The 27,609-nt window shown below is 41.1% G+C and overlaps 1 protein-coding gene across 2 annotated transcripts; it reads right to left on the bottom strand.

The window, feature by feature from the left end:
• Positions 1-1,404: 1,404 nt before the first annotated feature.
• Positions 1,405-23,135, bottom strand: Med30 (mediator complex subunit 30). 2 transcript variants are annotated; one of them, NM_001399687.1, is made up of 4 exons: positions 22,877-23,135; positions 15,811-15,969; positions 12,544-12,648; positions 1,405-1,770 (listed from the first exon to the last, which is right to left on the bottom strand). In NM_001399687.1, exons 1-4 carry the CDS (start codon positions 23,051-23,053, stop codon positions 1,675-1,677), a joined length of 537 nt encoding a protein of 178 aa, NP_001386616.1. In that variant the 5' UTR covers positions 23,054-23,135; the 3' UTR covers positions 1,405-1,674. The 2 variants fall into 2 exon arrangements, with proteins under 2 accessions (NP_001386616.1, NP_001124011.1); NM_001130539.2 differs by lacking the exon at positions 12,544-12,648.
• Positions 23,136-27,609: the final 4,474 nt, after the last annotated feature.

Here is a 27,609-nt window from a genome sequence, read left to right as displayed (position 1 = left end):
ACTCTGTTATTCAGAGGGTAGTGTGCAGCTTCATGGAAGGAGGGACCCTATGTTGCTAATAGGTTGCTACATGAATTGTTTAGAGGGAATTGTATACCCCATATGTATAAGTATGGTTTCAGACTGCCAAGTGTTCTGTTCAAAGAGAGATATGTGTTTAGTCCAAGTCAAGTGGAACTCGGGTTAATACTATTCTCTATGCACGTGTGCCTCATTATCAGCAATAATTTAATAGTATACTAAAGTCACAACGGTAAATGGCATGTAGTCCATGCTACGTATGGAAACTACAGAAATCCTGCATATCTTAACCAACTGTCCTATCAGTGGGTCCTGTGGAGTACTGTCCTATGCTAGACCTTTGCACTACCTTCTGCTGTGTCCAGGCTCATACAGTTGCTTTTGCCCTGTTGCAGCTATGCAGAGCTCTCCCTATGTTTCTCACCAACAGTGGTCTTGCTCAGAACTGCATCAGCAAAAGGAAACTTCCTGGACTCTGCCACCTGTTACCGCTGCCAATCTGCATAGCTCAGCATGAAATGTACAGGTTTGATCAGGTAATATCTGCACAGGCTAGAACATTCAGAAGGTGCAAAAGTGGGGACAATGAAAGGTCTCTGAACTCTGACCAGACGATCCCTGCTCTCTTTCCCAGAGGAAGCTGGTCAGATTCTTATGTAAGCCTTTAGAGAAACTTAATCCATAAGCAAGAGCCAAACCGCAGAATTTTCAGTCACGTCAGGCTGGGTAGGGGCTGTGACTCGGGCTACAAAGCGTACCAGACAGACCTACTGAAAAAGTACTTGTCCTAAAGCAACTGTTGTTAACCTGTGTGTTGAGCTCCCTTTGGGTTGAACAGCCCTTTTAGGACGATTTGCATATTAGATATCTGCATTACAATTCATAACAGCAGCAAAATGACAGTTATGCATATCAATGAAAATAATTTTATAGTAGGGCGTCGCACAATATGAGGAACTGTATTAAGAAGTCACAGCATCAGGAAGGTTGAGAACCTCTGTCCAAAAGAATAGTCTAGATTAGAATTCTTAAAAATGCACTGCTTCCAAACATCCTTGGGATCGGGATGTCTGATGTCAAGGTCCCTGCTACTGGGACCAAGACAGGGTGCAGCTAAGAATGTATCTGCAACCAATTTGTATCTTCAAATCGTCTCTCTCATTTCAATTCAGAAAAACACTTTAAGAACATAATAAAAGTAATTTTAGAATAACAAACTATTTTCTTATTTTAACTGGTTTGAAAGTAAAACTGAATTTAAAAAATGAGCTGATATATTTTTTATTTTAAATATTTCTTTCAGAGAAAAACATTGGTATTTTTAATATGCTAAAATATTTATACTTTACCAGCCTTTGAAAAGGGTAACTGAAACAAGTAAGGTAGTTATGTATAAATTTTTATTTGTATTTTTTAATTCATTCAATTTATGAAGATTAACCAAAGCTCACACCCTATCAAAGGTATTATAATAATCTTTCATAAAACCCACAGCATTAAAAAAAAAAAAGCTAGTAAATACTTTAAAGTGAAAAGAAAAACTTTAGTGCTAGCTGTTAAAATAAAGACATAAATACTGTTTTTCAAAGGGAGGAATACTCAAGGGAGGGGGGAGACAATCGTATCACATGAGCAGGAGATTTAAATATCAGTTTAGTTCCTCATTGCCAACATGGCATTTATGTCCCAGATGAGATTCCGTAATTGATCCATAATCTGCTTCAGCTGTTGATTCTTCTGTTTGAGTTTCTGTGAAAACAAAAGGATTTACCAACAATGTGATATGAAATACATAAACCATGAAGTTAGAAGACTGGAGTGTAGCAGGTTAGGGCCCTAATGCTGCAGACAAAAGTAACCCACATACCCTGTAAAACAGAAGGTCTCCGTCTTAGTTACTGCTCTATTGCTGTGATAAGACACCATGATCAAGGCAACGTATAGTTTACATGGGGCTAACAGCTCCAGGGAGTTAGACACTAGCTATCATGGTGGAAGCATGGCAGCAGGGAGGCAGACAAGTTGCTGTAGCTGTAACTGACTGCTTACTTCTTGAAACAGACACTAGTAGGTAGAGAGAAAGGGAAAGGGGGAAGGAGAGAAGGAAGAGAGACAGAGAGACACCAGAAGTGGCGTGAGTCTTTTGAAACTGCAAAGCCCATCCTTAGTGTCACCACTCTTCCAAAAGGCCAACTGACCAAACAGTTTTACCAACTAGGGTCCAAGTACTGACATTCATGAGCCAATGGGAACCATTCTCATTAAAGCATGACAGTTTGTGCCCTGCTCTGACCTCAGTCTCTGACAGATACCCTGATTCTAACTCAAATCCACAGAGGCTCTGCCACCTGCCCCCATCCCTTCATAAAATATGTGACATGTGGGGGTAAATGATCATCCCACCAGGCAGAAGAACTGGGAAGGGTGAAGCAGGGTCAAAACCCCAGGGAATCTCAGAATTGAGAATGGTAGGCATGGAGCGAGCTCTCTGCCAAGCTCTACTTGTCCTGGAACATGTAACCATGACACTCCACTGAGAGGACCATGACAACCAGTCACATAGAATAAAAACCTGGAGTTCTTCATGCTGATGTACGTAGATAGGCCCCGAGTGTTTAGCTTATGAGCTTCCCTTCCTGGGTAGTTCTTCCTGAAAAATGTATTTAATCTCTGGTTCACCCTGAGTAAGATGTATGCAGTCACATCCTCCATAAAATCAAATGGTTTGGACAGGCAAGGACCATATCCTTCATCAAGGACTTCTGCATCGCTGCAGGGCGAGGCCTTCGTCTGAAAGAGCTGCACCTACATTTCCCAGAGAAGTCCTTCCCTCTTTCAGACCCTTAGTACTCTTGGCACTCACTCAGAACCAGACCAGGTTCTACCCCATCCTGGGCTCTGCCATCCCCTTCCTGCCTGGTGCATAGGGGAAGAGCAGGCCTGTGGCCTCCATTCTCAACTCCTGAGGTCCCCAGGGGGACCTTGATCTGGGTACACAGGGGACTGAGAACCACAGCATCCATCGCAGATCTCGCTGTTTCTCGCTTGGAAGAGCAAGGGCTGGGACCCCCATCAGACTGTGTGGCTTGCCTGCACTCCGGTAGTGAGGCAGACATGCAGCCTGATAGTGACACATTTAGTTGTGACAAACCTATTGTTTAGATGCTGCAAGGACAGTGGAACACAATGGTTAACTCTAGACACTATGGGTGGCTATTGGTAAAGAGGCTCAGCCTTTTCCCGATTATAAATGGAGGGCACTGGCCAAATTGTTTCACCTCACACTGGAAGTATGAAGGTCATCACGGAGTCTATTCATAAGAGTTCATGGCAGAACCAAATGCTTTCATTTGCCTAAAATATTACAGTTGCCTGACATCAAATTAAGCATTTGATACATGTTCATGATAGGCACAGAATGTAAGCTGTCAACATAAACAAACAAACAAACAAACAAACAAACAAACAAAAACCAGTCTTCCAGAAATGTAGGGTAGTTCCTGTCCTAAGGTGAGCCTACTCCTAACTCTAGAGAGGAGAGGAAAGTGGCCTAGTGACAAGGAAGGCTCCCTGCAGTAAGATTTATGCACACTTCCCACATGCTCCTTGTCCTCTTGTTGAGGATAGCATGCTATGATAGGGACTGCCAGCAGTAGGCCAGGATGGAGACATCTCTGAAGTCCCCGGTAGCTCTTTGTAAAAGAGCTGTTCCCACTTCTCCTAACCTTAGCCCTGGACAACGCTGTATAGATTTCATTTGTGTGTGACTGTTTTTTAGTTGGCCTTGGTGTGTATAATTATTTTATTATATCTGATTTTTCTATTTTTTTCTCCTGCTCTGGTGAATTCTGTGAAACTAGATGCTCCTTGATGTAATGATTCAAACAATTAAAAACTGAAACATAGAGAACAGCACAGTAGAGTCCTAATGGCCCAAGTATATGTTGTATGGTCTCATCTTGGAAACAATATAATAACTATACAATGGTGGTTCAAGATTAATGCTTCACTTGTAAAGAAAGTTTGAAAAATTATTAGAAAATAAAATAGAGCCAACATTGGAACCCCAAGAAAGGAAAAAAGTTATTGAAGTTAGGAAATAAGTTTTGTACACATTTGAGAGTGGTTCCTGGATAAGCAAGTACAGAATACATAAAATCTTATACTAGGAAAACTAAGTCAAAACACTGGGACTCTGAGGAGAGTCGTGTGCAGTGTGCAGAAGCAGAAGCTAGCAGAACCACTGAGTTAAGGGTTAACTTGGTTCTTTCTGGCCACTGCCTGGCAGCTTTGCCCATGTCATTTATCATTAGAGCTTCACAGGAAAATGCAAGTAGCTGACCTAGGAGCTTTGAGCTCTGAAGTATAATAAGTCAGAGGTTAAAATTTAAATAATGATAAGTTTACAATTATTATTTTGGCTATAGACCTGAGACTAGGAAAAGCTTAAAACTTTGGGGAACATTGTAACTCTTAATTATTTGTGGGATGTGGTTATTCTTTTAAATTTGATTTGGCAATGATCACACAATGACAAGAAAAAGGTGAGAGAACATGAAAAGAACATGTGAAGAGTACATAAACAGAGTGTGAAGTGTGTATGAAGAATGTGTGTTGTGTGTGAGGTGTGTGTGAAGAGTGTGTGCATGAGTGAAAGGGGAATGCACAGAGTTGTGTAGGAGTGTGAGAGTTCGAGAAAAGAAAAAGCTCACAGGAGAAAGGCACAACGCACAAGAAAATACAGAGTATATGCAGCCTCAAGCTGCGAATGAGTAAGAAAGAAGACAGAGAGAATAACTTTAAGCCTTGAAAAACTTTCTGTCAGTTTGTACCCAAAAAGTAGTCTGTGTTTATTTATTATGCGCCTTCCAGATAGCCCTGCTTCCAGTTGAGAACTCCGATCTATGGATCTGGACAGCTCCTGCCTCTCTATTACTGGGCGCCACTAGTGTACAGTTCACAGGTATCTTAGAAATCCTTTCTTCAAGTTCTATGTGATGAATATCAGCTTAGGTAACATGTGATACAAACAGAGATTCTGGTTATCGTCCTTGCCAATTATTATAATAATAATTATCCAGTAACACTTGGGAAACATTAAATTGAAAGATACAATATTTTAATTAGATTATTTTTAAAGTACTCTATTTAATTGCCTCTATTTAATTTCAGGCAAACTATTATATGTACACTAGGAAGAGGTCTAAAGACTTGTTACTTCATTAAAAAGCAAGTGGAGATTAAGAGAACTACTTTTATTACTTGTATCTAGATTTAGAAGTCACAAACAGAAAGGAGGTCACTAAAGGGGACATTAAACACTTTCACTAGGAATCAGAAGCAATTACAAACACTTTAATGATAGTAATACTGATTAATTAATGTTTGAAATTAGGATAGCACAAGTCTCAGTGAAACATCTGACTGCACAGCATACAGGCCTTGATTCTCTGAGGACTTCAAAGGACTTTTGGGGAGGAGGATTGATATATATCAAGTGTCTTAGACCAGGTGTTCAGATGGCCCATCTCACCGTGACTATGCAGTAGTCAGTCAGGAGACTGATATTGTATAGTATTTAATAAAATCAACTGCATTCTGGGACAGAGGAGGATGTCTTCCTACCATGGAGACTAAGACAGGGACCCATCACCTGGATGGACACTAAGCATGTGTTAGGTTGGTAGGCTGGCAACCTCAGTTGAAGGCTTTAGGTCTGTAACCTGTAGCCTGATACCACACTAAACTGTTCCCTCAGTGTCTCACATATGAATGGGCTAGAGCCTTAAGGTCCTGACGGCCACACGTAAAGTATAGCCACATATAAAGTGATAGTCAGCTTCACAGACTTGTGACTGAAAAGTGCAGAGTTTGAGTCCGAAAGTGAACACATGGCTTCACAATGCTTCCAAGGTGGCTGCTCTTCATAGACACTAAAGTGTATGGTACATCACTGAACCATCACTTCTAGCTGTGAAATACTTTGGCTACCATGGTTTTCCTTTCAATTCCAACTTTTCAGGAGTTATGTAAGAAAGAGCTATTGAGAATAAAAGATAAACAGGAATAGGAGTTGACATTTAAAAAAATCTAATTTTGAAATGGGCCATAGTAGCTCACACCTGCATTCCCCACATGGGATGGTGAAGCAGGGTGACTGCTCCAAGTCTGAGGTCAGCCTTGTTGCACACCGAGTTCAACACCAGCCAGCATTATATTATGGGACCCTTCCTCAAAATAATAATAGTAATAACAATAACAATAATGATAATAATAATTTGAACTAATAAGTCATAACATTATCTTGAACGTGAGCACTTTGAGAGGTTCAGAACCTTAGCATCAAGTATGAGGAAGACACAGCCAGACTATACCCAATAAGGTGGCTCTCACAGAAAAGGTCAGCAAACAAAACTATTTGCCTGGGCTCTCCAAAAGCTGGTGTTGAGCAAAGAGTGAAAGAAGTTGGCTGGGCTGATGGAAAAGGAAAGGGTTAGTCTTCATACAATGAAAACGAGATGCAGGGCTGCCCGCACATATGATGCTCACAGGGGCAGGAGCATGGACCTGAACTTCAGAAACAGCTGAGAACCATCTAAGACTGATTGATAATGAAGTCCAGACTTCACACTGTCAATAAAAACTAAGGGGCAACTAGAATAAATGAAGTCATGCTCTTGGGTAGTTAAAAACAGAATTTATTATAACCAGTATCCAAAAAGCATTTGTAGAGGGCTCCCTCCATGGCACCAACCATGCCACCTCCATGGCAAACATGAAACCTCCCACTAAGCCTGCTTTCAACAATACTCATTTGTAAGTGAGTTTTGATAAGCTGGTCACACTAACTCCTAGAAAGAAGGTGTACCAAAGAATGGGGGATATTTCCCAACCAGCACTAGAAGCTGGGCAATTCTTTCTTTCTTTTATTAAGTGGAACACAAAGTATTTGGATAGTTTTACTAAAAAATGACCAAGTTTTAATTAAAAAAGTAGCACACAAGTAAAATATCTGGAGTCAAAACATGCCACGAGACTGTCACCAGTGAAACTGACGGTTATGCTTATTAGTGGTTAGATTGTAAATACATTTTCATGACATGATATAAGATTTAATATATACAGCCTTGCCACTGATTGATTTTAACAGAGGCTGACAGCTGCTATTTTCAAAATCCATCAGCTGTGCATAATTTGTTCCATTAACAGGTGAGCATGTAAGCAGTGTGGATTCTTACAAAGTATGTTTATGCTAAGTCATAGCATGTAATTTAATATTCATATAAAGACTGTAGCACTTGATAAAAAAATGCTTTAATTTCCAAATGCTTGGAGTCGATTACATGTCAATCCTTTGATACTATCCCGAACCTCTTTCAATTTCATTTCCCATCAACAGAGCACTTTTAAGCAAAATGAAAATTCTGATGTTCCCAAAACAGATAGTCTCAAATAAGAATTCCTCCTTTGCTTTGGAAACAGGGCTTAAGGATCTCAAAAAACAAGATGCAAAGAGTGAAATATTAAAATAAAACTGTAATAAATAATAAAATAAAAAGAAAATAAAATCTGACTATTACAAGGCCATATAAACTAGGCCATTTCCCTTACTGATGATTTCTATCAAATCCTGAGGCCCAAGTGCAGGGCCCAAAGCTTCCTAGCAGGATGCTGGGACTGGTGCAGATGCCATAGCAACCAGACTCACTCAAACTCAGACTCTGAAAGTGTGCAGTCAGAATAAACCTGAAGTTGAAGACTACTATTTTGTTTATTTAGAATGAAGGCCACATGGCATAGTGACGTTCTGGATCTATTTTTAAGATGTTGTTACTGATAATACAGATCTATGAAGCACTTTTTAATTTAAATGCCAATGTACTAAAATATGGCACAATATTCTTTCTTTCAATATTCCCCTAACCATGCCAGGGGTGTGGAAAGTCCTGCTGCTTCCCTTACAATCTTAGTTTCCCATCCACACATCTGCTATGCACAGGAGGGCAGAGCAAACACTGGGTTACTACATGGCAGGACTTTGGGCAATCAGCAGCACGTGGCATACAGTAGGTGCACAGATATTCAAATATTAAAAGGAAAAGTTAAAAATACATGCAAGAGAGAAATTTAAAAACCTCAGAAACAGAAAACTAAAAATCACAGGCAACCATTTCAAACCCTGTCTTTCGCTTTCGCTGTTGTTACTGTTTAATGCTGCCTTCCTGCATTAAAATCAGACATGGCTATTATTTTACAGAACTCACTTTCGTGTTTCATACTATCATAACAGGTAAGAAATATTTTGCATGTTCTAGTGTTACAAACTGCTATAGTTCAGGAAAGTACCTGTCATTGTCTTGTGTGTTAAAGATACGGTCTAAGGACCTGAACTGGATTCCTGGCCCACATGGTGGAGAGAACCCATACCCCCAAATTGTCCTCTGACTGGAGATCCTTCCAATCGACTTGCTTTTTAGCAAGGAATTTTATTGTCACCTTCTGGTTTGAAATTTAAGGGAATCAAGCCTTAGTCCCCTTTTATTTTTGCTCGAGTCAGCACATTCTCTAATGCTCTTAGGTCAGGGGCTGGGGATATTACATAGCGGGTAAAGCGCTTGCTGTATGAGCATGAAGATCTGTACTTGGATCCCAAGCACCCACATAGAAGTCAGGACTGTCCATGTACGTCTCTAAACCTAGCATGAAGGTGTGGATCCCATGGGCTTGCTGAACAATTGTTCTAGCCAAAATACTAAACTGTAGGTTCAGGTGGCCCTGCCTCAAAAGAATAAGGTAGAAGCCATGTACAGTAGCACAGGCCTTTAATCCTAGTATTTGGGAAGCACGAAGAACTCTAAGTTCAAGGCCAGACTGGTCAACAAAGAGAGTTCCAGGACAACCAGAGCTACATTGAAGAAACACTGTCTTGAAAAAGCATCCATCCATCCAACCAACCAACCAACCAACCAATCAACCAACCAATCAACCAACCAACCAACCAACCAATCAACCAACCAATCAACCAATTAACCAAAAAAGAAAGTGGCCGGTGATAGAGTAAGATACCCATGATCTCTGGCTATATATGCACACAAAAGAGAAAAAATATGCAGGACAAAGAACTCCTAAGAAATACAGAGAAGGCGAAGGTCATTAGATGGGTGGTGTCTCTAGCCTGTTAAGAGAAGATACACATTCCCTTCCCAACCCCACATTCCTTTTTAAAAATTAACTTCCACACAATAGTTTGATCTTAACTAGGGAATTTAAAATATCTAAATTGTTTCCTCTTTGTAAGAACCTGCAATTCAATAATGTAAGTGCAGTACATAGAATCTGAGTTAAATCACTCAATATAAACCAGAAAACAAACATGAAACATTGGCTTTTACTGTAAAATAAACAAACTTTTGGGAATCTGTATATCCACCTATACCTGAACTGTAAAAAACTTGTCACTGGGAAATTCTGTTGTAAAAGTATGCATCTTTTCTTCTTTTTCACAGAAAAAAAAAAAAACAGTTATAAACCCACACAGAGAGAAGTGATCAGAAATAAGATAAGAGCTTGCTTGTCCTTCCTTCCTTCCTTCCTTCCTTCCTTCCTTCCTTCCTTCCTTCCTTCCTTCCCTCTTTTTGTGCTTGGTAGGCAAGTGCCCTACCTCTCACCTACATACATCTCTAGCCTAACAATTCTTGATGCATGAACATAGTTTCCAGACCTAAATTCCATTTCTCAGGCCCTTCCTCAATCCAAGCAATTTCTTGCTATGAGTTTTCTGTCATAATGGTGACTAATTACGTCTACTTTTGTTGGAAATGGTCTTTTTAATCATCATTCACCTTTAATAAAACGTTGTCAGGTTCTATGAACTATACTAGTGACCTGCCTACAAGAATGCTCACTGCTGGGGTTGGGGATTTAGCTCAGCGGTAGAGCGCTTGCCTAGCGAGCGCAAGGCCCTGGGTTCGGTCCCCAGCTCTGAAAAAAAGAAAAAAAAAAAAAAAAAAGAATGCTCACTGCTGTAACACCGACATGAATGCTAGGGGAGTAAGCAGCCAGCGTCCGACTGGATGTAGGCCTGCTCCATAAGACAGAGCCTATACCCAATATTACTAATGAGGCCCAGAATCTGAGACTAGACAGATCATGGGCCCAGGAGAAAACCTACTAGCATTATTCTGCTTAATGAACACAATGATAAAACTCTTAATGATGTGTTGCTATAACCAGACAGTGCAAGCTCTTCCTTCATCCGAATAGCAGATGGCAATTAATACAGAGCCTTACAGCTGGACGATGTGTAGAGTGAGACTCTGGATTACTTTGTCCTAAAATGAGTGTCTGTATCACACTCTTCTCAAGTCTCAGAGACCTAAGTGAGAAAGTGGCAGACACATTCTAAGAGCCAGCATTAGTGCACTGTAAGGAAACAGCTTTTTCCAGACATACCAGGGCGGGTGCACACATGAACTCACAGAGACTATGACAGCATGGATAAGACCTATAAATGCTCTCGGAAGACAAAGCCCAGCACAAAGGACGGGAAGTGGGCACAAAGTCCAGCCCTGGCCAAGAATGTATTTGCAAATGACATCCTCTAGGAGAAGGAAACTAATTTTCTCTAATGGGTGGACACTGAGTTTATCGATCGCACTGTAGGGCATGTGAGTGTTGAGCTGGCAACGCAATCAGACCCGACATTTTCAGTGACTTTTCTCTTGTTTTTAAAGAAAGAGTAAGAGTATGAAGTAAAGAGGGTTGGAGAGGAGGTCTGGGAAGATTTGGGGGTACAGAAAAAGAAAATGATAACAATACACTATATGAAATTCTCAAAAATACATTTTTAAGTTACAATGTTTAAATCTATCTCCTGTTTTTCCTTCTCCTAGATTTTTGAGTACATTCTTCCTTATTATTTTTCCAATTTCTTTAAACATAATTCTTGACACTGAAATTTATTTTCCTATACAGTAGTGTAACAGTTATTTAATTCCCCCAATTTTCTATTTCTAAAGATTAATTTTACACATAAACTCTTTCCTGTCAGATTAGATTCTCATATTCATCAGAAAAGCTGTTTTTCTGGGTATTATTTTACCAATCTGTTTATTCCTATGCCAGAACTACATGCTTATTTATACCTTTATAAAATATTTCACATTAATTTTAATTTTTGAAGCAAGCAATCCTGCATTATTAATCTTATTTATAGGATTTTGAAGTATATTTTTGTATGTTCTCAGAAGAAAATCTCATTTTGGTTTTACTTCATTTTCACCTAGTATTATACTAAAGGCCTCCCATTTTCTTTGCACACTTTTAAGTTAAGTCTTATTAGAATTTAGATTATTCTGCACAAAATTATAGAGTAATTAAGATTGGTATTTTATAATATTTATCGCTCTCCAAAGAGCTTTAACCTTCTCTTTAATTGTTTGAACATGACTTTATATATTTTAACAAGACCAGTCACTGTTACAATTGCTATCCATTTAAGTCTTGCTGCATCTGTGACGAGAGCTTGAAACAGAGTACAATGGCTTCTAGCGCTATACCTGCATGGTTTCAGGCTATCAATCTTTTCTCTCACAGGACTTTCTATAGACTCCACTTGTTTATCAGGTAAGTTTTTCTGAACATTTTAACAGGCCTGTAAATAGCTCCTGTTTTTGAGGATTTGTTTGTTACCTTTTTGAAATGGTTATAACTTCTACAATAGTATTAAACAAACTGGTAGATATTATATGACATTTTAAACAGGAAAATTTTTATACTCTACTTATATACAGCTACTTATCAAACCTAAAAAGGCAAACCTGTGTTCTTGTTTGAAGCACTGAGTCAGCATAAGCACTGGACTGTTTCAAATGCCTTGTAGTCAGCTGGGAAGAAATACTTTCCAAGGCAAGTGAGAGCCTATATTATGGACATGAATTGATTACCTTTATACAGCTCAGAAGGCTCTTTTTTGCTATGGCAGATTGTTAACATGCTGGTACATTCTATTAAGTAGAATGAAGGGTGCTAGTTTATTCGGTAGCCTGGTGGGTGAGGGCACATCTTCATCACAGAATGAACCCCCAGCTCTCTCTGACTTGTGTTTCTTGAGAACTATCTGAAGTTTAATAAATGTTTTTCATTTGGGGTGGAGTTAGGATGATGCTGTCGTAACACCTGTAATTTAGTCACAGGCTGATGCAGCCCTGTGTCCTGCTATAAGTTTTGCATCATTTGCTGTCACGAAGACGGCTAGAGTTCAGCTTGGGGAGGTGAACGGGCTGTGAATGAGTGCCCCATGGGCTCTGTGAGGGCTTTGCTGAGTGAAATCCATGACCTTCCTGACTTCACACAGCAGTCCTGCTAACCTTGCACTTCTTCTTACTCTCAAGAGGGTGACTCTGCCACACAAACAGTGCCAGGCAATTCCAAAACTCAAACTGTGTCTTACAGTTATGCTATGCTTCCTAGTAATTTTTATCAAGAACTCCTAAATATAAAATATACAGAACTAAAATATACCTTATTTACTTCTGCAATTTCTCGTCTCTCTTCACTAGCAAAACGAGGTGGACCAGCCCGGTCATCATTCTTTGAGCCGTCTTCATCCACATATGGAATCAGTTGCTGGAAGTGACAGGGAGTAGTATAAAGTGGGAGCCAAATATCTGAATTAAACTACTGCAGAGTTTGTATCTCCTTAGAATCCATTTTTTACATGTTTTTAACTTTTAAAAATAGATTATTTTCAGGCAAAGACCTGAAACCACAGCTTTAAAAGTGTTTCATTTCAGTGTATTCTATGAAACAGACTTCGGCTTAAGCATATATACAAACAGTAGCCAATATCAAACTAAATGGAGAGAAACTTGAAGCAATCCCACTAAAATCAGGGACTAGACAAGGCTGCCCACTACCCTACTTATTCAATATAGTACTCAAAATCCCAGCGAGAGCAATCAGATAGCAAACAGAGGTCAAAGGGATACAAATTGGAAAGGAAGAAGTCAAAATATCACTATTTGTAGATGATATGATAGTATACTTAAGTGACCCCAAAAATTCCACCAGAGAACTACTAAATCTGATAAGCATCTTCAGCAAAGTGGCTGGGTATAAAATTAACTCAAACAAATCAGTAGCCTTCCTTTACTCAAAGGATAAACAGGCTGAGGAAGAAATTAGGGAAATGACACCCTTCAGAATAGCCATAAATAATATAAAATACCTTGATGTGACTCTAACCAAGCAAGTAAAAGATCTGTATGACAAGAACTTCAAGTCTCTGAAGAAAAACAAAAATCAAAGAAGATCTCAGAAGATAGAAAAATCTCCCACGCTCATGGATTGGCAGGATTAATATAGTACAAATGGTCATCTTGCTAAAAAAACAAACAAACAAAAAAAAAAAAACAAAAAAAATCTATAGATTCAATGCAATCGCCATCAAAATTCCAACTCAATTCTTCACAGAGAGAGAAAGAGCAATTTGCAAATTCATTTGGAATAACCAAAAGCCCAGAATAGTGAAAACTGTTCCCAACAATAAAAGAACTTCTGGGAGAATCACCATACCTGATCTCAAGATGTATTACAGAGCAATAATGATAAAAAAACTGTATGGTATTGTCACAGAGACAGACAGACAGGCCAGTGGAATGGAATTGAAGACCCAGAAATGAACCCACAAACCTATGGTCACTTGATCTTTCACAAAGGAGCTAAAACCATCTAGTGGAAAAAAGAAAGCATTTTCAACAAATAGTTCTGGTTTAACTGGAGGTCAGCATGTAGAAGAACGCAAATCAATCCATTCTTATTGCCCTGTACAAAGCTCAAGTACAAGTGGAGCAAGGACCTCCACATAAAACCAGATACACAAACTAATAGAAGAGAAAGGGGGGAAGAGCCTCGAGCACATGGGCACTGGAGAAAATTTCCTGAACAGAGCACCAGTGGCTTATGCTCTAAGATCAACAATCGACAAATGGAACCTCATAACATTGCAGAGCTTCTGTAAGGCAAAGAACATTGTGAATAGGACAACAGATTAGGAAAAGGTCTTTAACAATCCTATATCCAATAGAGTGCTAATATCCAGTATACACAAAGAACTCAAGAAGTTAGACACCAGAGAACCAAGTAACCCTATTTAAAAAAATGGGGTATAGAACTAAACAGAGAATTCTCAAATGAGGAATATCAAATGGCCAAGAAGCACCTAAAGAAATGTTCAACATCTTTAGTCATCAGGAAAATGCAAATCGAAACAACCCTGAGATTCTACCTCTCACCAGTCAGAATGGCTAAGATCAAAACTCAGGTGACAATAGATGCTGGTGAGGATGTGGAGAAAGAAGAACACTCCTCCATTTTTGGGAATGCAAGCTGGTACAACCACTCTGGAAGTCAGTCTGGAGGTTCCTCAGAAAATTGGACATAGTACTACCAGATCCAGCTATACCCAAAAGATGCTCCAACATATAACAAGGACACATGTTCCACTATGTTCATAGCAGCCTTATTTATAATAGTCAGAAGCTGGAAAGAACACAGATGTCCTTCAACAGAGGAATGAATAAAGAAAATGTGGTACATCTACACAATGGAGTACTATTCAGCTGTTAAAAAACAATGACTTCATGAAATTCTTAGGCAAATGGATAGAACTAGAAAAATATCATCCTGTGTGAGGTAACCCAATCACAAAAGAACACACATGGTATGCACTCACTAATAAGTGGATATTAGCCCAAAAGCTTGGAATACCCAAGATAAAATTCACAGACCACATGAAGCTCAAGAAGAAGGAAGACCAAAATGTGGATGCATCAGTCCTTCTTAGAAGGGGGAACAAAATACTCAGGGGAGGTAGAGGGAGGGAGGGACTTGGGAGGAAGAGAAGAGGGGGAGGGGAGAAGAGGAGGGGGACAGGATCAGGTATGGGAGGAGACAGAGATGATATACAGAGGGTCAGGAATTTGAACAAAGGTGTATATCATTGGGGAATAGGGAACGGGGGGTAGCCACTAGCAAGTTCCAGATGCCAGGAAAGCAACAGGCTCCCAGGACCCAACATGGATGAGATTAGCTGAAATGCCCAAAAAGGGGAAGGAGAACCCATAGAGACCATATCCAGTGGATAGGCATGGCTACTGGTTGCGGGATAGGGTCACTCACTCATCTCCAAATTTTCAGGACAGAATGGCTCCTGTCTAAAAGGGGACAAAGTGTGGAGCAGAGACTGAAAGGAAGCCCATCCAGTAACTGCCCCACCTGGGGATCCATAGCATATACATGTTCTGGTCTCTTGCAGAAGACATGTCTCAACCCTTACCCCATCCCCTCTCCCAGTCACTGCTTTCCTCTCACTAATAATATATATTTCCTCAAAGACTGATCTCCAACTGCTGACTTCGGCTCATTCCTCCCTGTTTCATCTTTAGTCAACTGTCCTGACTTTTAGCTGTTACCTTTCAATAAGATTCTACTCAAATACAACTTGTCTCAGCAACAGTTAAAAAGTTGCCGATAACAATTAAGTATTTCTTCTAAGAATGATGAAAAAAAATCACTGTCATTAAAATCACAAAAAAACATATGCAAACACAAAAATATCACTATAAACCTAGAAAACAAATGCTACAAAAATCACTAATGAAAAAAATACACATCTATATTTCTTCCCCGAAATAAAACTGAGAATATTAAAACTGAGTAATATTGCTAAAGGAGATGTGTGGACCATACTTCACCTCTTACATGCATGCTCCTGCCATAGAAACTTACCTCCACAGGGATGGGGTCCATTCCACCACAGTTCTCATTACACTTGTCATAGACCAGTCGTAGCTTCCTGAAGAGAATAGAAAGTTGCCGAAGATGGTCCTGTAGCTTTGTTAACCGGTCTTGGTAAGTTCCAGTATGGTAAGTGACGCCATTTGGCAGCTTGGCAGGCAAAAGAAAACAACACAAATATTGAAGTTTTAACAATAATCTACATCAATTTATCAGCAACATAGCTCAATGTTTCAATGCAATAAAAGGGCCTTAGAAAAGGTTTTGTGAAAAGACTGGTCACAGCTGAAATGCCTCTGTCCACTAATGCCAATAAATTTACAATTTTAATACTACTATCACATAAAAGCAGAAAGCTGCCGAACTCACTCAGGAACTATAAATATTATATACATATACATATATTATATCCATGTGCCTAAAAGCATAGGGTTTTGTTTTGCATAAATAAAACAATATGCTCTTATATTTCCAAAAACATTTTCAAAATATCCTAACTGTGATAATAAGGAGAGTAAGATGTACAAAGTACAAACTAAAACATAAACCACCAAAGTTCATTAACAGAAGATAGGGGTGCAAATCAACATATACTAGAATATTTTAAATAAATCATTACAAATAACTACTATGATCATATCTATTCTGAGTCATCAAACTTTCTTAACTCAGAAGTCAGCCAGGCCTGGTAGCATATGTCTGTAACCTCTCTCAGAAGAATCACATGTTCAGGGCCAGCCTGCTACATAAAGTGAATTCAAGGTCCGCTTGGGAAAATTTATGAGATCATGTTTCACAACAAGAAGTGAAAGGCAGGCAGGTGACCCAGCTCTGGTAAAGCATTTGCCCCACATACACAAGGCCCCAGGTACAACGGCCAGGGACATAACTAGCGAAGCTAATTAATTAATGACATAATTTTCCCAAAGAAGCCAGAAGTATTCATTGAAATAATTACAAAGTCACATACAAATGGAATTTGAATAGCTTGAATGACTTCTTTCTCATTCCCACGGTTGCTTTTGTAAATGTATAGCTTCTCATCTCAGTAGATGGAGCTTCTGAAATTTGTGAATTATGTCTAGTTTTAGGAATCCTCAGCATTGATATACTTTCAATGCCTCAGTGAAGTGTGATACAATACCAAGGGCTCTTCTGTTCACAGCATTTTAAAATAACATGGTATTGGAAGGGTTCATGCTCCCATACAGTGTAGGACTTCCTCTAAGAAGTCCTTTTGCAGAAGTGAACTGCAGAGGAGCAGTTACAGGACCCTGCTTTCCTGTCTGAATGAGAAGGAGTATGGCGATTACGTTACCAGGCTCCCGAATCTGTACGTCTTACTGGGCTTGCCACTTTGCCCACATGCTCTACTTAGAATAACCGGAACTCCTCTTTGTAGCATATTTAGCACAGGAGGTCTGGTGTACAGTCTGAATAATTCTAATGAGCATTTCACCCCTAGGTCTGTGCTTATGTGTTCACCAGAAGCCTGTGTCAGGTACAAAAAGATTGATGAGTCTTATTATGAAGAAAAGCAGTCCCGTTGAAATGCAAGGAATTACCCACCTGAAATCTGCCCACGTAGTAAGTTTGGATATTGGTTTTTATACAACATCAGCTTACCACTCACCTTGCGTGTGTCAAGAATTGCTCTGGACGCAAGAGTGGCAGCGAACATGAGTGATGAGGCCTCCACACTCTACAGAATGTATGGTAATATCACCCACCAGCCCTTGCTGCATGCTGTGGAGTAGCTGCTCAGCTGGAAAGCTCATCAATAACCATCTCCCTCATGAATATGGATTAAGCCTCATAAATATATCACACTCCCAGATACTAAAAAGGCATTCAACTAAATTCATCATCTATTCTTATAGTAAAATTCCCCTTATATGAAAAACATATTTTTGTTATAAAGTCAGCATCATGATTGATGGGCAGATATTGGAGGAATTCTCACTGAGGTCGAGAATAGAAAAAGAAATCTAGAAATAAACTTAGAAAAGATAAAAATAAAAATTTTAACTATAAAACAAGACAAGGACACTCCATGTTCTTGGTCACTGTGACAGTGTAAGGTTTTCTCGGCTGAAGAGCTGATAACATCACTAACAGGCTTTTCTCGTCTTTCTGGACCTAAGATGTATGTGGAAACGTAAACAAAGAACCCCTCTTCTGAAGTGGAAACATGAACATGTCAGAGAAACTGGGAAAGTATCTGAGAATAAGGCATCAGAGCGACAAAGACACAAGCTGTGGGGAAAGCAACTGCCCCAGGCAGATACATCTGTAAGAAACTGTAACTGGACCAGCAGAGGGGCGAGCGTTCCTTATTCTCTGTTTTTTCTTTATTCTTCTCTCATACAACACATCCACATGGCCTAACGAGTTACAATAAGACCAGGCACAAACCCTCACGTCAAGCCTGGACAAGGCAGTCCAGTAGGAGGAAAGGGGTCGCAAGAGCAGGAAAGAGTGGGAGACAGCCCCACGCCCATTGTTAGGAGACTTACAAACATCCTAAGCTTAATAACCACAGCATGTATGCAGAGGATCTAGTCAGACCTGTGGTTGCTGCTTCAGACTCTGTGGGCCCCTGTGAGTCTGCTTAGTTGAAGGTAGCTACTTCTAAATCCTCCTCACCAGGTACAGTTGCTCCTTTGTGTGAGACATTATCATTTGTTCCAGCATAAGAGTGAGAACTTTAAAGCAGCATTAAGATTCTGACTATAGTACTTCTTTGCAGGAATATTACCAAGATGTTGGAAGGAAGGAAGGAAGGAAGGAAGGAAGGAAGGAAGGAAGGAAGGAAGGAAGGGGGGAGTGAGGGACGAAGGGAGGGAAGGAAGGAAGGACTTTCTATATACATATGAATAAATTCCAAAGTCTATCAAATGAAAAAGACAGAGTACAAAACAGTGTGCACACTATACTGTTATCTGTACAAAAAGGAGGGATGAGACAAATATACCCAGATTTGATTAAATATGCAAAGGGAATTTGGAAGAGAACTACAAAGGGCGGCAAGAATCTTTAACAAGCATCGCTGACAGAGGGAGATTAGGTCCTAGCAGACAGGGAATAGAAAGGAAAATGCTCTGCAGTTTGTTGTTATTTCTAAATTACGAATATATTATGTAGTCAAATGATGAAATAAAAGATTAAAAGGATAACAGAGTCAAGGCAATGCCGTTTTCCACAGGGAATCTTTTTTTTCTCCATCTTTATTAAGTTGGGTATTTCTTATTTACATTTCGATTGCTATTCCCTTTCCTGGTTTCCAGGCCAACATCCCCCTAATCCCTCCCCTCCCCTTCTATATGGGTGTTCCTCTCCCCATCCTCCCCCCATTGCCGCCCTCCCCCCAACAGTCTAGTTCACTGGGGGTTCAGTCTTAGCAGGACCCAGGGCTTCCCCTTACACTGGTGATCTTACTAGGATATTCATTGCTACCTATGAGGTCAGAGTCCAGGGTCAGTCCATGTATAGTCTTTAGGTAGTGGCTTAGTCCCTGGAAGCTCTGGTTGCTTGGCATTGTTGTACATATGGGGTCTCGAGCCCCTTCAAGCTCTTCCAGTCCTTTCTCTGAATCCTTCAATGGGGGTCCTGTTCTCAGTTCAGTGGTTTGCTGCTGGCATTCGCCTCTGTATTTGCTGTATTCTGGCTGTGTCTCTCAGGAGAGATCTACATCCGGTTCCTGTTGGCCTGCACTTCTTTGCTTCATCCATCTTAACTAGTTGGTGGCTGTATATGTATGGGCCACATGTTCCACAGGGATATTAATCTGGTATTTAGGGATATTTGGGGAGATACTTCTTAACACCTCCAATACTTTTCTTGCAAAATGTTTGCAAATGTCTTTCTGTTCAAAATCTTGAGCAGTTAAAGGGCAGCTAATACACAAAGAATCACTTTTCTCAAAGAAATGCTTAGAAGTAACTGCTAGTGTGTAATTATGCATTTTCATGGACTAATGCAGATGACTTGAAATCTGGGTATTTTAAAGAGCATGGGGTACTCCCTCCTGCTGGGAGCTGGCTAAGATCCTCACTGGCCCAGAGGATGCCAGGAACTGTAGCATGATGTCCCTGTTCATGGGGTTTGCGCCTGTGTATACAGACTGTGACAGAGTACAATTAATAAAAATAAAGGAGAAACATGATAACAGTGTGCTGTAAGGAAAGCTCTGTACAAATAAAAGCTAAGTGCAAGCTGCATTCTTTTTCTTAAAATATCCACTTAAATATCCATAAGAATCATGGATAATGGAGATTTGGTAAGCCACCTATGGTTAAATGAACACTCATGTTGTTCACAGTTAAGAACATCTGTCTGTATCATCGCTTCTGACTTTTTGGAACTCAAAGGCCACTCTGTTGGTTTTTTAGGGCCATTGTAATGTCTTCCAAAGAGTTGCAAACGAGTTTGGGCACAAACTGAAAGGCAGACAGGTAACTGCAGTAGCCCGTACAAACCAGTTAGATCCGGTTATGGTCATGGGCTGGAACTTTCAGAAAGTCTCTTTCTGTGCAGGTGATGGAGTTGAATTCTGTCTCTGTTACTGATAGAGATGGCCCAACAACAATGTAAACGATGCAACAACAGGTTATTAGAGTCATCTGTGAGGTTGGGGATTTAGCTCAGTGGTAGAGCGCTTGCCTAGGAAGCGCAAGGCCCTGGGTTCGGTCCCCAACTCCGAAAAAAAAAAAAATCCCAAAAAAAAAAAAAAAAAAAAAAAAAAAAAAAAAAACCAATAGAGTCATCTGTGACGGTGGGTGGTCTGCTTAGTCTCTCTTTGATCCTCAGTTTCCTTAACTGTAAAATAGGAATTAAAAAAAAAAAAAAAAAAAAAAAAAAACCTCCTGAAATTGTTTTTACAATTATGCATCTGGCCAAGAAGAGTAATTGGCAGATGTTTAGCAACCTGTGACCAAACCTGCTTCTACACATTCTAATCCAGATGCTGGCACAGGGCAGGCTCAATATAAGAAACAACAGTGCCCACTGAATTGGGAGACATCTTATGATCCACACTCCAGTCGTTCTGTTACGAATCTATTTACTTGAAAGTGCCAAAGATTTTAAACTTCTTTTTTGAGTCCACTTATCATGATACTATCTTTGTGTAACACTTCGCACTGAGTTACTGATAGAGTATCAGAGACAAAAATCTCAACCATTTTTTTCTTTTTCTTTTTCTTTCTTTTTTTTTTTTTTTCCGGAGCTGGGGACCGAACCCAGGGCCTTGTGCTTGCCAAGCGCTCTACCACTGAGCTAAATCCCCAACCCCTCAACCATCTTTTCTTAAATAACACAAACAAAAGTCATAAAATACTACTGAGGGCGCCCACAGAAGTAAAAGCTGTTAACAGTCTCGGGACATGGCATCGATTTTACTACGCTGAGTAGCTTCAGGGCAGTGAGTTTACCTCTCTGACCACAGACTCCTCATGAGTGGAACAAAGGTGCTTTCTGCATCTTGTAGGGTTAGGATAAGCAAGCTCTAAGGACGACTAACAAACTGTACCAGAACAATCTGGAGCCAAAAGATGAACTTAGACCCGAACTGATGGCCATAATTGTCCCTTCAGAATTTACACAGGTTATAAACACAAGGAAAGATTCAAAGAGCAAAACGTCCACAGGAAACATCCACTGCTTTTTAAATTTTAAGTTTGATGCCAAAAGCAAGAACTATGGGTGAACAAATCAACAAGTAAGAGATGCTCTCAAAATTATAAACCGTCTGCTCCTCAAAGGACTTTTGAAGAAAAGGAAGTGAGAGCCAGACTTAAGTATCCGGCAAAGTACAAAGACACAACAGTGACAACTGACGATAAAGAGGGGAAAACAAGGACTCTCAGAGACTGCTTCCTGATGGAGATTCAAACCGATCAGACACATTAAAGATTATGTGTGCATACAAATGCATATATATACACGCATATATATATATATACACACACACACACACACACACACACACACATATATACACACACACACATACATACACGACTCAGTAATTCCACTCTCAAACCAACTCAGGCACACTCCCACACAAAAACCCATTAAAAACATTTTTTTGGTCATTATTTGTAAGAGCAGCATTATATAAGGGCTCCAAAGTAGAAAAACCCCAAACATGGCCCCATAAACCAACAAACGCAAAGGCCACCACATATTCACTCAACAAAATGGTAAGAGAGAAAATAATATATGTATACGTTAAAAGAATCTAGACCAACAGAGCTCACATGCTACGTGATTCTTATCACATACAACTGAGAAACACTAACATTGGCTTCCTGGGGATGGAAGCAAACGTCACAGGGGTGCAAGGAAACTTCTCGGATAGTGGCTGTTTGCACTATTGAGACTATAATGAGGTCACAAGGATAGTCCTAAATATGTCAAAACTTTACACCAGCACAGCTTACTGTAGTCTACTTAAGTCTACAAAGGGGGTGAACTATTGTCTGAATTCTTCGGAGAAAGTTTGCTCTAAAATTTTTAAAGTAATTTTAAAATCCAAGTATGGTGTGATCCATTTGACTTCAATACCACCAACTAAGCCCAAGATGTTTGGGGGCAGGCACATAGTGGGGTTACTTTGGGGCTGGTGGTAAAGGGGATCTCTCACCTGATGACTCTCTGGGGAAGGGGGACAGTTATATGCTTGTGACACTTCTCGGGGTAAGAGAGACCATGTCTGGAATCTCCCACGTCAGGAGGAAGCCTCATGCTGGGGACATTAGGTATAACGGAGTGTCCACCTTAGGTATCCCTGAGAAGGGCTTAGATGCTGGGGACTTTGGGTGTAAGGAGGTGTGTCCATGCCTGAGGGTTTTCCAGGGCGTGGGACAGACACATGCTGGGAACCAGGATGGCTACCCTGAGTCTTCCAGGTCTTGGGTAGTAAGGAGGTGTGACCTCCACACCTACGTTATCTCAGGGCAAGGGCAGGCACATGCTAAGGGTGTAGAGGCGACACGGCCACCCTGAGGTCGTCCGCGGAGGTCCGCTTTCACCAGCTCTGCACCTAGGCGCCCACCTGCATGTTCCTGAGCAGCTGGAAGATCTCCATGGTGCGGTACACGATGTCTTGCACGGTCTCCTGCCCGATGCGGCACAGCGTGGCCGTGTTGACCTCGCGCGCGGCCTGCTGCGCCTGCGGGCCGCCGAAGGGTCCGGACGCCATGCCCGTGGGCGCCAGCGGAGGGGTGGACATGGCACCCCCAGCGGCTCGGGTCCGGCCGGAGCCTACTCTGCCAATTTCAAACAAGCGGCGCCACTTCCGCCTGCCGCGACGCAAGCGCTGTACCGGAAGACCCAGGAGCCTGTGTCACGCGGAGCCTGACGCGATTGGGTTACGCTCTTGGGAAACTCAAGACGGACAGGGAACTAACCAATCAGAAGTAGAGTTATGTTCAGGGGGCGGTTCATAGGGTGGGCTTTCCCAGTTGGAACTTCAGAGCGAAGTCTGCCTTAAATTGTGTGTCTGGGTGGTTGTTCTCTGCTTGTGTTGGGTTCTTGCAAAGCACTCTTTCTTATAACAAACCTATGAGCTGTGCCTAGTTACCCTCTTTTGACAGGATGCAGGCTCAGAGAGTTTGAGGTAGTTGTTGGACTAGCTATCTCCTGTTCAAAGGCAGAAAATATGTTTTCTGTTCTTGTATGCTTCGGGGTAACAAGAAACCCATCACCTCCGGGACTGCTTTTGTTTCCTGCTCGAGTATTTTCGAAGTTCCTCTAAGTAACACACCTGTAGATATGCACTACTTTCTGATTGTGAAACTACAGTAATAATCCCTCATAAGGAGGACCCCAATGTAAGTCCGAAATTGCGGAGTATCCAACCCCAGATACTTCTCTGCATTTCCTATACATAAGAGTCTACAAAAATATTAGTATGTAAATTAGACACAGTAAGCCATTAGTGATAGTGTAAGTATAGCAATATATTACAGTTATTTCAAATTTGGCAGTTGTTTCTAGAAATTTTAATTTAACAGTTTTGAACTATAGTTGACTTAGGCTACATAAAATGTAAAATTGTAAAATGTCAAATGTCAAGTAAAGGAGGGTTGCTGTACTGCCTAATAATGTGATTTTTGTTTACTTTCTGATTATGAACATGCTAAAATGCAATTTCACTAAAAACAAATTTGCTTTATTTTATTCACTTCCTAATGTTCTCAGGATTTAATGATTGGCACATTGAAATGGCTCAAAAAGTAATTACTAAATAATTTGTAAATAATATAAGGAATGCAAAAACAATTATAAAAAGAAAAGAAAAGGAGGAACCTTTCTCTCTTTCTCTTATAGTTTATCACATATTTAAAAAAGAAAAGGAAAGAAAGAAAGAAAGAGAGAGAGAGAGAGAGAGAGAGAAGGAGGGAGGGAGGGGGAGGGAGGGAGGAAGGGGGAGGGAGGAAGGGAGGAAGGGGGAGGGAGGGAGGGAGAGAGAGAGAAAGAGAAAATATATCAAGAATGTGAAAATTGGTAACAGGGACAAAATGATTATATCTTGAGGAGCATGTGATACAGACTTCCCCAAAAACGGCTACTAGGAAACACTGTAGAGATTTCAAGCATATTAATGTCCTGCTCAGGTGGTCATGTATTAGCATATGGACATTTACTAAGCACCTACCCTATGCTGCACCCTAGGATAGAAATAGCACGGTGAAAAGTTCAGTAGAACCTGCCTCGTGGAGAATAAACAATAATTACTGTGAGGACTATTAGGGTGAAAGCCCAAGATCCTGACGTCAGGGCGCCAACTCTTTAGTGGTCCTGGTACAAGATGAAGGGAGTAATATGGGTCTTAAGGGTAGATGAAAATGAAGCGCTAATTACACCCAAATTGTAGCTTTGGAGACCCAGAAGCCATCACCAGCACTCTAGGGAATGCTTTCCAGGACCTTAAAAACAAATGTATGATACATGATTGAAGACAGTTAAACAGTGAAGGATCTAAAACCATGTAAGGAAGCTCTGACTGAGTGACAAGGCAAGTCATAGATGTGTTTCAAGGAGGAAGATCTAAACGTGAAATCTTCAAGGCAGAAAACTCACTTTTGCTGTTCAGTGGAGAGTGACTGGTGGGTGACTGCTGCTCACTCTTCTCGAAGGTATTGATACAGATGATGTGAGTTAGCGAAGGACACAGTGGATGACTTAGGAGTGAGAATCTACAGAACCTGATGTTGTTACAGAGGGGTGTGTCTGGAGAAGAAGGAATAAAGAAAGCACCTGCTTTTGACCTGAATAAACGGGTGGAGCTTCTGCCATTTCTAAAGATAGGGAAGAAAAATCAGATTTCAAAAAAGCCGTTTGTTCTGGTGTTTTCCTAATGCCTCGATAAAGCACTACCCCAAAACTAAGATTTTTAGAACCCTAAGCCAACTTCAAAGTGGTGGCAGGACTGTGTTCTTTTCTAAACTATCAGGGACTTTTCGATTTCTTGTTTTCTCCAGTTTCTAAGGGCTGCATGCATTCTGGGGGTCTTGTGGTTCCTTACTAGCTCAACGCCCAACTTCTACCATATTTGAGGCTGCCTCTTACAAAAAGAGGAATTCGTCTTTGACCAACATGCATGAGAACAGGAAAAAGTAGATGGAAAACATTCCCCTCTCAAGGTTCGCTAACAGGGCCACCTCTGCTTCCGTTCTGCTTTTCCTTCTCCAGTCAAGGATCTTACATTTGCACTGGAATGGCCCTAATAATTCAGAATACCTTTTGATTTAAGGTCAGATGTCCTGCAACTTCAGTTCTGTTTACTACTTTAATCTGCAGCCTCCTTGTCACGCAGTACAAGTTCACAGCTTCAGAAGTTGGCAAGTGAATATTTGGGGGAAAGTGGCTGTGGTGGTTTGAATATGCTTGGCCCATAGGAAGTGGCACGATTAAGTGTGGCCTTGTTGGAGTAGGTGTGGCCTTGTTAGAGAAAGTGAGTCACTGGGTGTGGGCTTTGAAGTCCTATGCTGAAGCTCCACCCTGCCTGGAAGAGAGACTCCTCCTGGCTACCTTAGAAGATAGTCTTCTTCTGGCTGCCTTTGGATCAAGATGTAGAACTCTCAGATTTTGTTCCAGCACTGTCTGCCTAGATGCCGCCATGTTTCTTGCTATGATGATATTGGACTAAACCTCTGACACTATAAGCCAACACCAACTAAATGCTTTCTTTTGTAAGAATTGCCTTTGCCATGTTGTTTCTTCACAACAGTAAAACCCTAACAGAGACAGTACTTATTCTGTTTACTACCTGCTGCCATTCCAAACCAATAGTTTCAGAGGGATCAAACAGCAAGGATTGGTGGCTGGAGCAGCAAGCTAAGAATTCACATCATGGACCACAAACAAGAAACACACACACACACACACACACACACACACACACACACACACAGAGAGAGACAGAGACAGAGACAGAGACAGAGACAGAGAGACAGAGAGAGAGCAGGAACCTCAGTTCCTCTTTCAGTGGCATGGTCCTGAGGGGACAGTGCCAGGGGATGAGAAAAATAGTTAAGATAAAAGATAGAGAAGATAAATGCTGTGTTCTAGAGGTCTTGCATAAGCTGTGCCTTATGCCTAACAAGTTTTGTAATAAGTACAGCACCTCATCCAGGCAAGGAATGGGACAAAGGTGGCAAAAACTGTCATACACTGGGATTAAGTCAGCAGCAGGAGGTGAAATCAAACAATGGTGTACGAGGGGAACACAGCTGTCTTACCTACCTCAGAGACCCAGTGCCCAGTGCCCTTGACACTACTGGACCCATAACTACAGTCTTCAAGTTAGGAAAATTTGATTTTTAGGAACTGAAGCCACAGCTCCCCCGAGACCCCGTTCCCAGGCCATTACAAGTCCTGCCAAGTCAATTCTGGTTCTGAGAAGGAGCTATGTTCCACATCCACACATCGGAATCAGGGAAAGTCTCAGTTGATTAGTCCAGTCAGAGAGAAAGAGGGAGAGGGGTGGGAGTGGGGAGTATCAACTGCTAATGGCATAAGTCAAACTCTTAAAGCCCTCCTCTAATGACACACTTCCTTACAATAAGACTGCACCTCCTAAGTGTCCTCCAAACAAGTGCCACTACTGTCCAAATCCCCAAATATGGGGACACTCTTCTACAAAGCACCCAACGATGTATCAGCACTTAGTGGCTTTGAGGTGCAGAGACAGACATTTAGGTGGGTTCCAAGCTCAGCTTGCAAAGATAGCCACGGCCATGGTGGCTCTCTCACTTGTCAAATGCCTTGTGCTTCATTCATTGTTATGCCACCAGTGATGGCATTTAGTCTAGGCTTTGCCCCACAGTTACCTGTGGCCTGACTTCCTCCCTCTCTTGCTCTCTCCTCTTGCTGCTGCTCCTTACCCTCTCCCATTCCTCTCCCTCCTCTCTCTAACCCCATGCCCATGGCTGGACTCTCCTCCTCCTTCCCCTCCCCTCCTCCCCCCCTCTCTCTGCCTTTCTGTGTCTCTACTACCTTCTCCCTCGACTCCCCTCCCCATGCCTTGAAAAACTCTATTCTATACTGTCCTGTGACTGGTCCCTCAGGGGGAAAGGATGCCTCAGCATCGGCCCACAGAGGCACCCCCTTCCCTCCACCATATTCACTTCCACCAAACATATTCCTTCTTCCTCTCTTTTTACAAAGTACAACAACCCGTCTCAGATGGTTCACATTTAAGGGTCTGTGTGACTAAACTGGGGCTGAGCACATTGCTTTTAGATAATCTTGCCACGTCAAGTCCCTTAAACTTAATCATAT

The sequence above is a fragment of the Rattus norvegicus genome, chromosome 7 (assembly GCF_021556685.1).
Source record: "Rattus norvegicus strain SHRSP/BbbUtx chromosome 7, alternate assembly SHRSP_T2T, whole genome shotgun sequence".
Lineage (NCBI taxonomy): Eukaryota > Metazoa > Chordata > Mammalia > Rodentia > Muridae > Rattus > Rattus norvegicus.
This window is presented reverse-complemented; position numbering and strand designations above follow the sequence as displayed.

Excerpts from the sequence above, each read along its gene's own strand:
- Med30 (NM_001399687.1), bottom strand. The coding sequence starts at position 23,053 with ATGTCCACCCCTCCGCTGGCGCCCACGGGCATGGCGTCCGGACCCTTC. Across the intron at positions 12,649-15,810 it reads TGGACCCCATCCCTGTGGAG|CAACTGATTCCATATGTGGA; the intron begins GTAAGTTTCTAT and ends TGTCACTTCCAG. Across the intron at positions 1,771-12,543 it reads AAATTGCAGAAGTAAATAAG|AAACTCAAACAGAAGAATCA; the intron begins GTATATTTTAGT and ends TTGTTTTCACAG.